Source organism: Cetorhinus maximus, chromosome 23 (genome assembly GCF_964194155.1).
Source record: "Cetorhinus maximus chromosome 23, sCetMax3.hap1.1, whole genome shotgun sequence".
Taxonomy (NCBI): domain Eukaryota; kingdom Metazoa; phylum Chordata; class Chondrichthyes; order Lamniformes; family Cetorhinidae; genus Cetorhinus; species Cetorhinus maximus.
The window spans coordinates 37,628,303-37,645,080 of record NC_135901.1 but is presented as its reverse complement, the minus strand read 5'-3'; the positions used below and the strand labels follow the sequence as shown (position 1 = coordinate 37,645,080).

The following is a 16,778-nucleotide window of genomic DNA, read 5'->3' as shown; positions in this document are numbered from 1 at the left end:
CTTTTGTAAACTCCTTTTATAGGATATTTGAGAGGGAAGATTGTCAGACAGGAAACTCAAACCAGACATAATGTCAAAATGTTTACTGGGACAGTGTAGCAGGCTGAGGACAGCAATGTGAGCATGAGAGCAAGCCTTCAGCCTCAGCCAGCTACGATGTTCCAGTGAAGCTAAACACAAACTGGAGGAAAGGGAGCTCATCTTTCAATTAGGCACCTAACAGTGTTCTGGACTTAACACTGAGTTCAACAATTTCAGACCATGAACTCTGTCCTCCATGCTGATTTTCTTTCCACCCACCTCCTCCTGCCAAATGCCAGTCTATACCTTGTTCTTATGTTTTTCTTTCAGAAAATGCTGACCTTTGTTCTGCTACTAACACATTCTGCTATCTTGCTTTCAGACATGGTTGATCTATATGCTGCTATTAACACCTGCGTTAGTCTTTAATAGTATCATTATCACTCCCTTTGTGTTCTGTCCAGGACATCTTTGTCATTTACTCACACCTGACCTCCAACCAATCCCTGACCTTCTGTTTTGCTCCAGTAACCCTCCCCATCCCCCCACCGCCTCCATTTTCAGCAGCATAAATTCCATCACATTTCGACCTCTTCAGCTCTTGAGAAGTCAAACGAACATATGATGAATTAGGAGCAGGAATAGGCCACTCGGCCCCTCGAGCCTGTTCCACCATTTAATAAGATCATGGCTGATCCGATTCTAATCTCAACCCCACACTCCTGCCTACACCCAATAACCTTTCACCCCCTTGTTAATCAAGAATCTATCTACCTCTACCTTAAAAATATCCAAAAACTCTGCTTCCAACACCTTTTGAGTAAGAGAATTCCAAAGACTCACGACCCTCTGATAGAAAAACAAATTCTCATCTCTGTCTTAAATGGGTGACCCCTCATTTTTAAACAGTGACCCCTGGTTCTAGATTCTCCTACAAGAGAAAACATTCTCTCCACATCCACCCTGTCAAGACCGCACAAGACTCAAAATGATAACTCTGTTTGTCTCTCCAGAGATGCTAACAGACCTGCTGAGTTATTCCAGCATTTTCTGTTTTTATTTAGATTTCCAGCATCTGCAGAATTTTACTTTTATTTCAGGTATGAGAGGAGATAGAGGAGAAAATAAAGAAAGTTGTGAGTCCATGACTCGAACAAGGGTCAACTTTAGAGACAGTTTGTCCCGGTGGGCTAGTGGAAGGGAGGGAAGCAGCAGAGGCAGCTGATCGGATTGTCTCAATCTTAGTGACAAAGAAGCTGCATCAAATCCTCACACTTATTGTTGGAGGTGAGGATGGATGAGACAGGGGAGAGGGAGAGCACTTCAAAAGAAACTAACTTGTGTTCGAGACTAAAAACATTCACCACACTGTACTTCATACAAAGCTGATTTATTTTACTTTATCCAGAGTATTGACATCTATAACTGGGCTGGAGTTTATTAAAATCAGCAGAAATAGACCCGAATGAACATAGTTCTATCCTGGATATGATTGACTGCAAAATACAATCACTGCAGTTTCTTGTGAACTCGCTGATGTCTCAGCAGGTGGGATGAAAGAGTGAATCCCTTCCCACACGTGGAGCATGTGAATGGCCTCTCCCCAGTGTGAACCCGCTGATGTCTCAGCAAGTGGGATGAAAGAGCGAATCCCTTCCCACACTGAGAGCAGGTGAATGGCCTCTCCCCAGTGTGAACTCCCTCGTGTCTCAGTAGGTGAGATAACCGAGTGAATCCATTCCCACACTTTGAACAGGTGAATGGCCTCTCACCGGTGTGAATTCGCTGGTGTCTCAGCAGGGTGGATGACTGATTGAATCCCTGCCCACAATTGGAGCAGGTGAACGGCCTTTCCCCAGTGTGACCTCGCCGGTGTCTCAGCAGGCTGGATGACTGAGTGAATCCCTTCCCACATTCGGAGCAGGTGAATGGTCTCTCTCCAGTGTGACTGCGCCGGTGAATTTCCAGCTCAAATGGGGAAAAGAATCCCTTCCCACAGTCCCTGCATTTACAGGGTTTCTCCCCAGTGTGACTGCGCTTGTGTCTTGACAAGCCAGATGATTGATTGAAGCCTTGTCCACACAGAGAACACGTATACGGTTTCTCCACACGATGAATGGTGCTTTTTCCTTCCATGTTCAAAATCCAATAATATTCAGGTTACAATAGATATAGCAAATCTGTCAGGTCTTGATGTGCTGTTTCAAGTTCCTAACTGCACATTTTCCCCTTTTATTACCCTGTGAAATTGATTTAAAACAGAAAAAATGGAGTGAGAGAGAACCCACAAAAACACAAAGGCAGGTTGTGAAATTGAGCTGAATGAATCTGGGAATTTGTGGGGCTGGCACTGGGAAAAAGTGACCATGAAAACTGCTGGATTGTCATAAAAACCCAACTGGTTCACCAATGTCCTTCTGGGAAGGGAACTGGCCACCCGGTCTGGGCTCACTCAGGACACTGGCCTCTAAGGGAGGAGAGAGAGGGGGAGAGAGGGTGTTTATGTGTAACTCAACCCAGCCTTTGACAAAACCATCCAAACCCTCTGCGTCTACCCACAAGAAGGTTGAAGGTTGTATGTGTAGGTGAACGGCAACTACTCCAAGTTCCCCTCCAAGTAACACACAGTCCCAACTTTCTGACATCCAGTACTGGATGAAAAGAAATTTCCTCCATTAAAATATTGGGAAGACTGAAGTCATTGTCTACAAGCTCCACTCCTTAGCCATGGACTCCATCCCTCCCACTGACAACTGTCTGAGACTGAACCAGAATGTTCACAACCATGGTGAAGTATTTCACCCCAAGATGAGCTTCCAGCCACATATCCGCATCATCACCAAGACCACCTATTTCCACCTCAGTAACATATCCCGACTCCAATCCAGTCTCAGCTTATCTGCTGCTGAAACTCATCCATTCCTTTGTTACCTCGAGACTTAACTATCCTGACACACTCCTGGTCGGCCTCCCACATTCAGCCTCCCTGTAATCTTGAGGTCATCCAAAACTCTGCTGCCCGTGTGCTTACTCGCACCAAGTCTAGTTCACCCATCACCCCTGTGCTCACTGACCCAGAAGGCTCCGGGATAAGAAACAACAAAACTATCAAATTCCCATCCTATTTTCCAATTCATCCATGGCCCCTCCCGATCTCTGTAATCTCCTTCAGCCTCACAACCCTCCGAGATATCTGCACTCCTCTATTCCTAGCTTTCTGAGCATCCCTGATTTTAACTGATCTAACTTTGTTGGCTGCACCTTCAGCTCCAGGCCCATGAGCTGTGGAATTTGGTCCTTGAACATCTCCACCTTGCTTTCCTCCTTTAAGATATTCCTTAAAACTAACCCCGCTGGCCAATCTTTGCTCGTTATGTGGCTCAGTGTAAATGTTGCTTTTGAACAATTCTGTGCAACATCTTGGATCATTCTATTACTCAAAAGGAGCTATACAAGTACAAATTGTTGTTGTTGATTTGGGCATATAATACTGTTCCTTCATCATCTGCAGCTGGAAAGATATCAGAAGCACTGGAGTCAGAGAAAAATCTCCCAGTTGAGGAAATACCCGGGGAGCGGGGTGATGTCACAGTGTAATTGTCGATGTGTGATGATGTCACACACACGGACACAGAACATCTGGGTCTGTGATCACCACACATTGTGAAGGATGTGAGGGTCCTTGAGAGGGGGCAGAGGAGATTTAACAGAATGGTTTGAGAGATGAGGGATTTTAGTTGCAAGGTTAGGTTGGACAAACTGGTGTTCTCTTTGGATCAAAGTAGATTGAGGGGAGATTTGATAGAGGTGTACAAGATTATGACTGGTTTACATCAGGCAGTTAAAGAAAAGCTGTTCCCATTCGCTGATCATAAAAGGATTATAGACACAGATTTAAGATTTGGGGCAAGGTCTACAGGGGAGATGTGAGGAAGACATTTCACACAGTGAGTGGTAATGGCCTGGAACTCAACACTTACACTCAGAGTGTGATAATATCCAGGTCCTGATGAATCGAGTGATTCTGCCAGACTTTGATGTGGTGTTTGAATTGAGTTTCCTGTCTGAGAACCCCCTTCCATTATCCTGTAAAAAGGAGATTAAAAAACCATCACTGTCAGTCCAGGGTAGAAATTGAGAACAGACAAACAGTTCTCCTGCTTTGAGTTTGTTGTGTGTAGATCCTCTCTTAACCCCAGGTAAAAAGAGTTTCCAAAATCCATCACTGTTAGTCCAGGACACAAATTCAGAAAGAACAAACATTTCTCTTGGTTTGAGTTTGCTGTGTGTAAATCCTCCTCTTCTAACCCTCTGTAAAAGGAGTTTCCAAAATCCACACCTGTCAGTCCCTGATAGAAATTCACAACAAAAACAAAAATAGCTGTAAATACTCAGCAGGTCTGACAGCATCTGCGGAAAGGAATAGGGTTAATGTATCGAGTCCGTATGACTCTTCATCATAACTAAGGAAATATAGAATGAGGTGAAATATATGCTGGTTGAGGGGGGTGGGACAGGTAGAGCTGGATAGAGGGCCAGAGATGGGTGGAGGCAAAGAAGAGATTGCCAAAGATGTCATGGACAAAAGAACAAAGGGGTGTTGATGGTAGTGATATCAGCTAACGAATGTGCTAATGGGGACATTGAGGGTAGAAAGCAGGACGAGCAAGTGACAGATGGCCCTAGTGGGGGTGGGGTGGTGGGATGGGATCTAAAGAGGCCAAAAGGTAGAGATAAAACAATGGATGGAAATAAATTTAAAAATAACGGCAATAGGTGGGAAAAGAAAAATATATTTTTTAAATTATTATAAATTATTGGAAAACGGGATCGGAAAGGGGGTGGGAATGGAGGAGAGAGTTCACGATCTAAAGTTGTTGAACTCAATGTTAAGTCCGGAAGGCTGTAAAGTGCCTAGTCGGAAGATGAGGTGCTGTTCCTCCAGTTAGCGTTGAGCTTCACTGGAACATTGCAGCAGGCCAAGGACGGGATTGAGAGCAGGGTGGTGTGTTGAAATAGCAAGCGACAGGGAGGTCATGGTTATGCTTGTGGACAGACCGAAGGTGTTCCACAAAGTGGTCACCCAGCCTGCGTTTGGTCTCTCCAATGTAGAGGAGACCGCACTGGGAGCAGCGAATGCAGTAGACTAAATTGAGGGAAGTGCAAATGAAATGCTGCTTCACTTGAAATTCACAACATTCTCTCCTCCTGCTACCTGGACCAGGATGACCGCGCATGCGCCCTGCTGCACATTGCCCCCTATAAAGATGGTGGCCGTTATCCCGGGCCTGGCGAAGGGAGAAATCCAGACTTTTGGACCGTTCTCTGCAAACACAAGACGGCTACCTTGTTATTTGGGGTCTGCGGCCTGCACCGTGTCTTTATGAAGCCTCCCTGCCCACTCTGCTGGCTCCATTCCTCCTCACACACCCACTAACTCTGTTGCTTTGCTCCCCTCGACATTATCTCACCCGCTCTGAGCAGCTGCAGTCACAGACCAGCACTACGCATGCTCATTAAAAGAACAGCAATGCGCATGCCCCATCATACACAGAAATGCGCATGCATAGAGAATTTCTGTTGTGAGTATAGGGCACATTCTGTCCCGCAGTGAAAGCCGGGTGAGCGCCCCGCCATTGAAAGTCCGAATTGTAGAATGTTTTCATCCTGCAATCAGAATACGATCGGTGCCATAGGGGTAAGACATAAAATTGTTAAATCAATTGATGCAACGGCCATATTGCTCCAAGATCCACCACAATTCTCTCCTGGATGTAATGAACAGCAGAACAAACCCCTACAGTTAGATCTGAACTCAGCGGAGTCTCAGCAGATGGGGTTAGCTGCTGACTTCCCCCTCTCCCCTGCGCTGTACATGGTTCAGTTAAGCCGTGTCTTGTCAGTAGCAATGCTCTGATTGTGGATCAAATCCAATGAACTTTTAAAGCTGGAGTGTTAACATTTGGGCTAACTGAATAAAGCCCTTTATACACGTGAAGTATCTGAATGATCTCCCACCAGCGAGGCTGTGATGGTGTGTCAGTAATTGGGATTATAGAGCAAACCCCTTTCCACTTCCGGGTGGTGAACAATCTGTTCATAATGTCAGTTTACCTACACGTTTTCAGCTCAGACATGGATCTGGAAATCTACTGGTAATTGGATCCACATTCTTAACACTGCATAAGAACAAGGGGCAGGAGTAGGTCATTATGTCCCTCAAGTCTGCTTCGCCATTTAATAAGATCATGGTTGATCTGATAGTAACCTGAAACCTGTACCCTGTCTACCCCTGATAACCTATCACCCCCTTGCTTACAAAGAATATATCCACCTCTCCCTTAAAAATATTCAAAGACTCTGCTTCCACAGCCTTTTCAGGAAGAGCATTCCAAAGCTTCACGGCCCTCTGAGAGAAAATAAAATTTCGCCTCATCTCTGTTTTAAATGGGCGACCTCTTATTTTTAAACACGGCCCCCTGTTCTCAAATCTCCCACAAGAGGTAACGTCCTCTCCACCTCCACCCTGTCAAGAACCCTCAGAATCTTTTACGTTTCACTAACCAGGTAAAGAGAAGCAAAATACTGCAGATGCTGGCTATCTGAAATAAAAACAGAAAGTGCTGGAATTCTCAGCAGATCTGGTGGCGCCTGTGGAGAGAGAAACATCGTTTTCATTTCAGATCTGTAACCTTTCATCAGAACTGCACTGCATCTGATCCGATAATTATGCCTCTCCACTCAAAGATGCTGCCAGATGTGGTCAGGAAATTCAAGAAGAAAAAGAAAATCCCCTTTGTGGAATGGAATCCGAGGAGAATGAAGGATGAACTGTCCCACTGACCAGAGACAGTCAAAACACCTTTCCCTTCTTTAAGACGCTGGAACATTGACCCTGATGTTATCTGTGAAATTAACTGACCAGAGACCTTGAAAGGATTCTCGTTACTGCACATGAGGAATTCAAAGCTAATATCGGCTTCGGGACAATCAGAATACTTGGTACCAGACAAGACAATGAAAGGCTCGAAGGGAGACGGCACCAGTTGTAGGAGAGCTGGTTCCCAGTGACATGGATGTGTCTGCAGTGGGTGCCCCAACCTTTATTTTGGAAAAGTAAATCTGATAGAGAACGATAGTCATCTGGGTAGCAGCAACCTGAAGATTACACCCACTGACACCGTGGTTGGGATATCTTGTCGGCTGAACTTGCCTAAGTCTCTGTGGTGCAATTGGTCAGCGTGTTTACCTGTTAACTGAAAGGTTGGTGATTCATGACCATCCAGGGCTGAAGCTATTACTGTTTATCCCTGCATCGGCATTCATGATCACGTAGTTCCGGATTGTCATTGGGTACTTGGGCTGTGAGATAATGTCCCCAAAATGGTACCAGATAATGTTACCCTGTGAGCTCCCACACAAACAGCTTTTTAAAAAAAAATCATTGTTCCATCAAATACAATGAGAAAAGGTTTAGACGTACTGCGTACCTCCATCTAACCCATTAGAAATCTATGAAATTATTGGATCCAAACAGACCATTCATTATTCTCTCTTCCTCCGTTCAACAGTGAGTGGAACAGGGAAAAGCAGAAAAGCAGCAATATTCCTGCCCCGCACTCTCCAATCACCCGCTGCCAACAGAAAGCGGTGACTGCAGCTTCAATCAGCGGGTTACTGTCCATCCCTGGAACATGAGGTACTCCAACCCAGACCAAACCTCCCAATACACCGAGCACAGGCTCAGGAAAATGCAGGTAGATTATACCCCGGTCACTAAACCTCCGAGCAGCATTTACAGATTAACCGAGTGAGTGAGTCACAAAAAGAAGTCACACCAACTATCTAAATTCCTTCACTGCAAAATTCCTTCATTTTATTGAAAAGCTGACTGTTGTTAATCTGAAAATGAGCCCCATGGGATTTGAGTTACCGAGTGACTTGTTTTCCATTGTTTGTCCGTCAGGTTTGCAATTCAATTTGTGTTGGACATTGAAGAGAATCTGATTTCAGTGAGGTCAAAAAGCAGGTAAATGTTAAACCCAGGAACAAATCCTGAGGAAAATGGATCACAGTATTTGGAAGGATGTGCAACTAAGGAGCGGAAGATGTAAATGGTGTTCTCGATGATTGAGAGGAATGCATTGCAACCTTGGGACTTTGGTAGGTCGATTACGTTTTATGTTTTGCCATTCAGAACAAGCTGATGTATCAGGTTGAAAGCAACAGGCCTCTCCGTGTATGTTTGGATATGGAGTATACTTTCCTCATGTTCCCAGCTAGCTCAGTCGGTAGAGCATGAGACTCTTAAGTTCAGAGTCGTGGGTTCGAGCCCCACGCTGTAGTTCTTCTAAAATTTTGCTGCTTTCAAATAGGAAAAAAGAAATAACACAAACTATTCGCCAAACATTCACCACTAAAGGCAACTGACAGACATTAAATTCAAAGCACTTTCCTGTCACATGTCTTTCTGCTTCTGTCCCTGCCTCGCCTCCACCTCCCAGATCAATTTGCTGCTTGATACAGGGGAAAAGTTGCAGATAACAGGGTAAAGAGACACCAGGAACTCATCTCCCAGATTCTGATTACAGGAATGTGCGCAGTGCCGATTATGCACAGTCACACTCTCCGTCTAGTCCGTTTGTACATTGTTCAGCTTTGAAATTGTTCATATTTTCACACTGGCTTTCAATGTAAGAAAGCAAAGCATAAGCTTATATTATTCAGCAGATGCATTGCAAACAGGCTGATGATAAAAGTGCTCTTCAGATGCGATGAACTCCAGGGAAGGATTGGCACCATTAATGTGTCGCTCAATTAGTCGCGTGACAAATCTCGTGCTGGAAATGACAAGAAACCTCGCTGAATTTGCTCCGTGTTTTGCTTTGATACGACCCGAATACATGGTAAGAAAGTACATCTCGCCGGAGTGGTTTATAAAATCGCAGAATGAATGACCTGTGCTGTTGGGAAACATAAAATTACAGAAAGTTACAACAAATAAAGAGGCCATTCGGCCGTACGTGCGGCTTTCAAAGAGCAGTTGTGATTGGTTGATTGATCAGGAGTGATAGTTGTGCCAGTGTAAACAGTAGGCAGCAACATTTGACCTTCTCCCACCCATATTATGCGTTGCACCACCATCTCCATTGTCAGTACTTTGCAACCAGCCCTTCTCTCCTTTCATTCACTCACTCCGCCTCAGTGTTTGTTCTCCACTTGTTCCAAGTGTGACATTTCCAGCTCTGTGGCGAAACTTGGCTCGAATGTTACTTGCCTCTTCTCAACCCAGGCCTGGATACTATCTGGGTTTTGCTGCATTTGGACATGGACTGCTTCAGTGTCTGAGGAGTCGCGAATGGTGCTGAACATTGTGCGATCATCAGCGAACATCCCCACTTCTGACCTTATGATGGGTAGAAGGTCATTGATGAAGCAGCTGAAGATGGTCGGGCCGAGGACACCACCCTAAGGAACTCCTGCAGTGATGTCCTGGAGCTGAGAGGATTAACCCCCAACAACCACAACCACCTTCATTTTTGTTAATTATGACTCCATCCAGCGGGGAGTTTCCCACTGATTCCCATTGACTCCAATTTTGCTAGGGCTCCTTGATGCCAGACTCGGTCAAATGCTGCCTTGCTGTCAAGGGCAGTCACTCTAACCTCACCTCTGGAGTTCAGCTCTTTTGTCCACGTTTGAATTAAAGCTGTACTGAGGTCAGGAGCTGAGTGGACCTGGCGGAACCCAAACTGGGCATCAGTGAGCAAGTTATTGCAAAGCAAGTACTGCTTGACAGCACTGTCAGTGACCCCTTCCATTACTTTACTGATGACGGAGAGTAGACTGATGGGGCGGTAATTGTCTGGGTTAGATTTGTCCTGCTTTTTGGGTACAGGACATACCTGGGCAATTTTCCACATAGCTGGGTAGATGCCATTGTTATAGCTGCACTGGAACAGCTTAGTTTGGGGCACGGTAAGTTCTGGAGAACACACCTTCAGTACTATTGCCAGAATATTGTCAGGGCCCATAACCTTTGCACTATCCAGTGCCTTCAGCCGCAACCTGATTTCACGTGGAGTGAATCGAATTGGCTGAAGACTGACATCTGTGATACTGGGGACCTCTGGAGGATGCCGAGATGGACCATCCACTTGGCACTTCTGGCTGAAGATTATAGCTTTATCTTTTGCACTGATGTACTTGGGTCCCCCATCATTGAGTATGAGGACATTTGTGGAACCTCCTCCTCCAGTAAGTTGTTATAATTGTCCACCACATTCTTGACTGGATGTGACAGGAAATCAGAGCTTAGATCTGATCCATTGGTTGTGGGATCGCTTAGCCCTGTTCATCAGTTGCTGCTTATGCTGTTTGGCATGCAAGTAGTCCTGTGTTATAGCTTCACCAGGTTGACACCCCATTTTTAGGCATACCTGGTGCTGCTCCTGGCATGCCCCCTTGCACTCTTCGCTGAACCAGGGTTGATCCCCTGGCTTGCTGGGAATATGCCAGGCCATGAGGTTACAGACAATGGCCAAGTACAATTCTGCTGCTACCGATGGCCCACGGTGCCTCATGGATGCCCAGTCTTGAGTTGCTAGATCTATTAGAAATCTATCCCATGTAGCATGGTGGTAGTGTCACACAACACGATGGAAGTTATCCTCAATGTGAAGGCGGGACTTCGTCTCCACAATGACTGTGCGGCTGTCACCCCAACTGAAACTGTCATGGACAGATGCATCTGAGGCAGGCAGGCTGGTGAGGATGAGTTCAAGTATGTTTTTCCCTCACCACCTGCTGCAGACCCAGTTTAGCAGCTATGTTATTTAGGACTAAGCCAGCTCGGTCAATAATGGTGCTACCGAGCCATGCTTGGTGATGGGCATTGAAGTCCCCCACCCAGAATACATTGTGCACCCTTGCCATCCTCAGTGCTTCCTCCAAGTGTTGCTCAACATGGAGGAGCACTGATTCATCAGCTGAGGGAGGGTGGTACTTGGTAATTAACAGGTTTCCTTGCTCACGTTTGATATATTGCCAGGGGACTTCATGGGGTCCGGAGTCAATGTTGAAGACTCCCAGGGAAACTCCCTCCTGACTGTCTACCACTGTGCTGCCACCTCTGCTGGGCCTGTCCTCTGTGGGTCAGGACACACCCAGAGATAGTGGTGTCTGAGACATTATCTGTAAGGTACGATTCCCTATATCAGGCTGTTGACTTGACTAGTCTGTTAGCTCTCCCAATTTTAGTGCTAGCCCCCGGATGTTAGTAAGGAGGACTTTGCAGGATCGGCAGGGCTGAGATTGCCATTGTCGTTTCCAATGGTTTGGCCAATATGAAGTTGTCCGTTCATTCCTTTTCTGTGGCTTTGTTGCAATTGAGTGTCCATTTCAGGGGACATTTTAACAGTCAATCACTGTGCTATGGGCCTGGAGTCACGTGTAGACCAGGCTAGGTAAGGACGGCAGATTTCCTTCCCTAGCCTGGTCTACACGTGAACCAGATGGGTTTTTACACCAATCCGCAATGGCTCCATGGTTATCGTTAGACATTTCATTCCAGATTTTTATTTTATTCAAATTGTGGAAATGTCACAGTCGAGAACAAACACAGAGGTGGAGTGTGAGAATGAAAGATGGACTGGCTGGAATTCGAACCAGGGGGTATTACCCTGGCTCTCTTGGTTACTAGTTCAGCGGCAATACAACTACACCATCGTTTCCCCCAAAGTAAGCAATCAACATTACCATTCCATTAGTTTTCCTAATTACTTGCTGTACCTGAAATCTCTTACAATTTAGATAATATGCTTTTCATTGTTCCTGCCAAAATGGACAATTTCACATTTTCCCACATTAGACTCCATTTGCCAGATCTTTGTCCACTCACTTAACCTATCTATATCCCTTTGTCAGTCCTTATGTCCACTCCACAAATTACTTTCCCACCCATCTTTCTGCCGTCAGCATATTAAGCAACCATACCTTGGCCCCTTCATCTAACTCATTTATACATATTGTAAAAAGCCGAGGCCCCAGCACTGATTCCTCTGACGTACCATTCGCCCTGCCAACCAGAAAATGAGACATTTTTCTTAATCTCTGCTTCCTGTTAGCTAGCCAATTTCTATCCATGCCAATCTGTTACCCCTCCATCATGAACTTTTACTTTCCACAAAAATATTTGACATGTCACTTTATCAAATGCCTTCTGGAAACCTAAGTACAGCACATCCACAAGTTCCCCATTATACACAGCACATGCTAGTTCAAAGAACTCTAACAAATTGGTTAAACACGATTTCCCTCAACAAAGCCATGTTGACTCTGCCTGGTTACCTTGAACTTTTTAAAGTGTCCTGCAGTAACGTCACTAAAAATAGCATAGAACCTTTCCCCTATGACAGATGTTAAGCTAACTTGTCTGCAGTTTCGTGCTTTCTGTCTCCCTCACTTTTTGAGCCGAAGTATTTCATTTGCTGTTTTCCAATCTCATGGAATCTTGCCCAAATATAGGGAACTTGGAAAATTAAAATGAATGCATCAAATATCTCCATCAGGACCCGGGGGCTTGTGAACCCGCATATTCAACAATTTACTCGGTACCACTTACCTGCCGATTGTAATTTTCTTGAGTTTCCCTCGCTTCAATTTCCTGATTTACAGCTAAAGCTGGAATGTTACTTGTCTCCTCTGAACTGTGCAGACACCTGGCTGGAATGGTAAACTGTGACGTCATGCAGCAGCACTTTGGGTCTTTGTTTTGAAGAAATGGAATTCGGCTGTTCTCATTAGGAATGCTGGAGACAGACTGATCAACAATGTCATCATCAAATGGCACAGCGCAGTAAGAGGACCTTCCACCCATCATTTCTATGCCTAACCTTTTTACAAAGAGCCTCCTCATTCATCCAATTTTCCTTCCTTCTCTGCAAAACACCGATGTCTCCCCTCTCAACTCATTCTCCAATTTCACTTTGAAAATACTGATTTAATAAAAATGATATTGAAAGATGAGAAGGAGCTTCTACAGTGCCCAGTCTGCTAAATTCTGCAGCGTTAACAAAGTTTCCTTGACTCAATGACACCAAGAATTGCATTTAAGATTATTACATAGTTTTTGAACAAAAAAAGTACTTAAACTGTTGACTTTAATTTAAATTTTTTAATGAAGTTTATTCCAATCAAGCGTCTCCTCATTTTTCTCAATCGATATATACAATCTAGTTCCTCTTGCTGTACAACCTGTTGCAGAGGCTGTAATAGAAAAGAGGGAAATGTTTGCTACAGCTATACAAAGCCCTTGTTAGGTCACAACTGGAGGACTGTATAATTCTGGGAACGGCACCTTATAAAAGATCAATATTTGCCTTGAAAGTTTCAGAGGAGCCGCATTGATTAAGTTGGTGGGTTTTGGAAAGAGGAAGTTGTCCATTTGCAACTATTACATTGGGGAGACCAAACACAGACTGGGTGACCACTTTGCAGAACACCTTCAGTCAGTCCGCAAGCATGACCCAGGCCTTCCTGTCGGTTACTATTTCAACACACCACCCTGCTCTCATGCCCACATGTCCGTCCTTGGCCTGCTGCATTGTTCCAGTGAAGCCCAACGCAAACTGGAGGAACAGCACCTCATCTTCCGATTAGGCACTTAGCAGCCTTCTGGACTTAACATTGAGTTAAACAACTTCAGATCATGAACTCTCTCCTCCATTTTCACCCTTTTTAAAATCCCTTTATAAAAATGTATTTTATTTACTTATTTTTTATTCATTATTTCATCCACCCTTTTTATCCCCTTTTTAATCATTTTTTCCCAACTACCTCCCTCTCCCCCCACCCCACCCCAACTCCAAAAGTGCCATCTGTTACTTGTTCCATGTTGTTTTTTCACGGAGTGCTGACCCTTGTTCTGCTATTCACACATTCTGCTTTCTTACTTTTATGCAACTATCAGCACCTGCTTCAGCCCTCACCACTACCATTAACACTCCCTTTTTCTTGTGTCCATGACACCTTTGTCAGTCTCTCCTTAGCCCCCACCTCTCGCTGACCTTCTACCCAGCTTCACCTGCTCAACCCTCCCCGCCCCCTCCCCACCCTGCATCGCTTGAACAGTATAAACCCCATCACTTTTTACTTCTCTTCAGCTCTGAAGAGGGGTCATATGGAATCGAAACGTAAACACTCTCCACAGATGCTGTCAGACCAGCTGAGTTTTCCCAGCATTTTCTGTTTTTATAATATATAACAGGTGCTTGGCTAACCAGACGGCAGACGGAGGAAAATGTAGCAAAGACTGAAGTAACTCACTTGGTCGTAAAAGTAATTTTTAAAATGCAACAAAGCAGAACATGTTTGAAAAGGTGAGAAAGTTGTGTGTTGATGTGCAAAGAGACTTGGCTGTGCTTGTACAAGGAAGACAGGAAGTTGTATTAGTTCCTGCAGCAGAATTGATTAGCGTGTTCGAGCAACTGAAAATTTGGTAGTTCAAAACCATTCAGTGACAAAACTTCTGACTCCACCCCCCATCAACACTCATTGTCATACGGATCCGGGTTGTCAATGGCGGCAGGAAAGTTTTCCACAAATGTTGCCAGTTCTAATGTTCTGCAGTGAGTTTCCAACCAGAGAATCTTCCGCGTGTAAAGGAAATGTGATAACTACTCGGCTACGAAAGCAACATGCAGCTCCTTGCAGAACATCAAACTGTGCTGTCTTATCGCACTTCAGGACCTTGTTTTGTGAAAGTATAATTCTGCGGGAAACCTTAGCCATGCGGCAGAGAAATTAATCTAACATCAGAATCATCAGGTGACAGAGCACATCAGCAGGTCATTCAACACCTCACACATGTGCGAACAACCTTACAGCAAATCCGCCCCCATCTTTCCCTCTAATTTCCAAACGATGCATTTTTCAGAATATCATTCAAAACCTGGAGAAGTATAAATGTCACTTTGTTTTGAGATGATGCATCCAGTTACTATTTAACAACAAACGGGAAGGATGCAACCTTTCCTCACATTTAATTCTGTAAATGCTTCTACCCCTTTTCGAGCGGGGAAACTTTCCGTGTGTGAGAGACCGTGATCCCTATTACCCTACACAAACCCTGCAATGTAGCGGGGAAACTTTCCGTGTGTGAGAGACCGTGATCCCTACTGCCCCACACAAACCCTGCAATGTGAAGAGTCCAATTTAACACACAGAAGGCAGAGAGCCGGGAATTTTCAGGTTGGAAAGACATAACTAGCGGAGTGCCAAAAGGATCAATCCTAAGGCCTCAATTATTTACTATCTATGTTAATAACTTGGAGGAGGGGGCAGTGTGTACTGTATCCAAATTTTCTGATGATACAAAAATAGGTGGGAGTGCATTTTGTGATGAGGACATAAGGAATCTGCAAGGGGGTACAGATTGATTGAGTGAGTGGGCAAAAAACTTGGCAGATGGAGTTGAGTGTAGGAAAGTGTGAGGCCATGCACTTTGGACGGAAGAATCAAAAGACAGACTATTATTTAAATGGAAAGAGACTCCAAAAAAGTGCAGCACAGAGGGATCTGGGTGTTCCTATGCATTAAACACAATAGGTTAACATGCAGGTGCAGCAAGTCATTAAGAAGTTAAATGGAATTTTGGCCTGTATTGCTAGTGGTTGGAGTTTAAAAATAGGGAAGTCTTGTTACAACTGTGCAGGGTGTTGGTGAGGCCGCATCTGGAGTACTGTGTACAATTTTGGCCCCCGTATTTAAGAAAGGATATACTGGCATTGGAGGTAGTTCAAAATCGATTCAGTAGGCTCATTTTTGGGATGAAGAACAGCGAAACAGGTTAAGCCTTTATTCACTAGAGTTTAGAAGAATGAGGGGTGATCTTATTGAAACCTACAAGATTCTGAGGAGAATTGACAGGTTAAAGTAGAGAAGGCGTTTCCACTAGTGGGGAATCTCGAACTTGGGAACATAGTTACAGAATAAGGGAGCACTCATTTAAAACTGAGATGCGAAGGAATTTCTTCTCTCAGAGGGTATTAAATGTCTGGAATTCTCTACCCCAGAGAATTGTGAAGGCTAGATCACTGTAGTATTTAAAGAGGAGGTAGATTGATTTTTGAAATATCGGGGAGTTGAGGGCTATGAGGAGCTGGCACAAAAGAGGAGTTGAGGCCTGGGGCAGATTATCCACGATCTTATTGAATGGCGGGGCTGGCTTGAGGGGCCGAATGGTCGACTCCTGCTCCTTTTTCTCATGTTCTTATGTTCGTTTGAAACATGTCTCTGGTGAAAGGGGTCGGAAGTAAAAATGAAAGGCACAGGTAACAGAGATAAGCCAGCTTGTAAAAATTCGGTGCAGCTTCCCTGGTGATCTAGTGGTCAGGATTCGGCACTTTCACCGCCGCGGCCTTGGTTCGATTCCCGGTCAGGGAATGATAATTTGTTGACCTCGTGCAAACTATGAAAAGGAGTTTGGATAATTCCCTTAGAGAAATGCAGATCACCTTTTCTGGAATCAGTGGCGTGGGAGCTCGAGTTTTGCATCAGAGTTGGAAATGTCATCCGGTCACAACCGGTAAGGAACAAACACAGAGGTGAAGATAGGGAATGAGAGAAGGGCTGTGATCGGCTACAAAGCGCTGACAATAGAGAGGATGGTGCACAGCAAAATATAGCGGTAACAGGGAAGATTTTACCGTTTACATCGACACAAATATCTCCCAGATCTAATCCCAAATCTCATGTTA

At 44.7% G+C, this 16,778-nt stretch overlaps 1 protein-coding gene across 1 annotated transcript; it reads right to left on the bottom strand.

The window, feature by feature from the left end:
• Positions 1 to 1,395: 1,395 nt before the first annotated feature.
• Positions 1,396 to 5,519, bottom strand: LOC144697526 (uncharacterized). The gene is made up of 3 exons (XM_078569563.1): positions 5,368 to 5,519; positions 4,002 to 4,107; positions 1,396 to 2,261 (listed from the first exon to the last, which is right to left on the bottom strand). The coding sequence occupies exon 3, from the start codon at positions 2,155 to 2,157 to the stop codon at positions 1,531 to 1,533; it is 627 nt and encodes a 208-aa protein (XP_078425689.1). The 5' UTR covers positions 2,158 to 2,261; positions 4,002 to 4,107; positions 5,368 to 5,519; the 3' UTR covers positions 1,396 to 1,530.
• Positions 5,520 to 16,778: the final 11,259 nt, after the last annotated feature.

Excerpts from the sequence above, each read along its gene's own strand:
- LOC144697526 (XM_078569563.1), bottom strand. The coding sequence starts at position 2,157 with ATGGAAGGAAAAAGCACCATTCATCGTGTGGAGAAACCGTATACGTGT.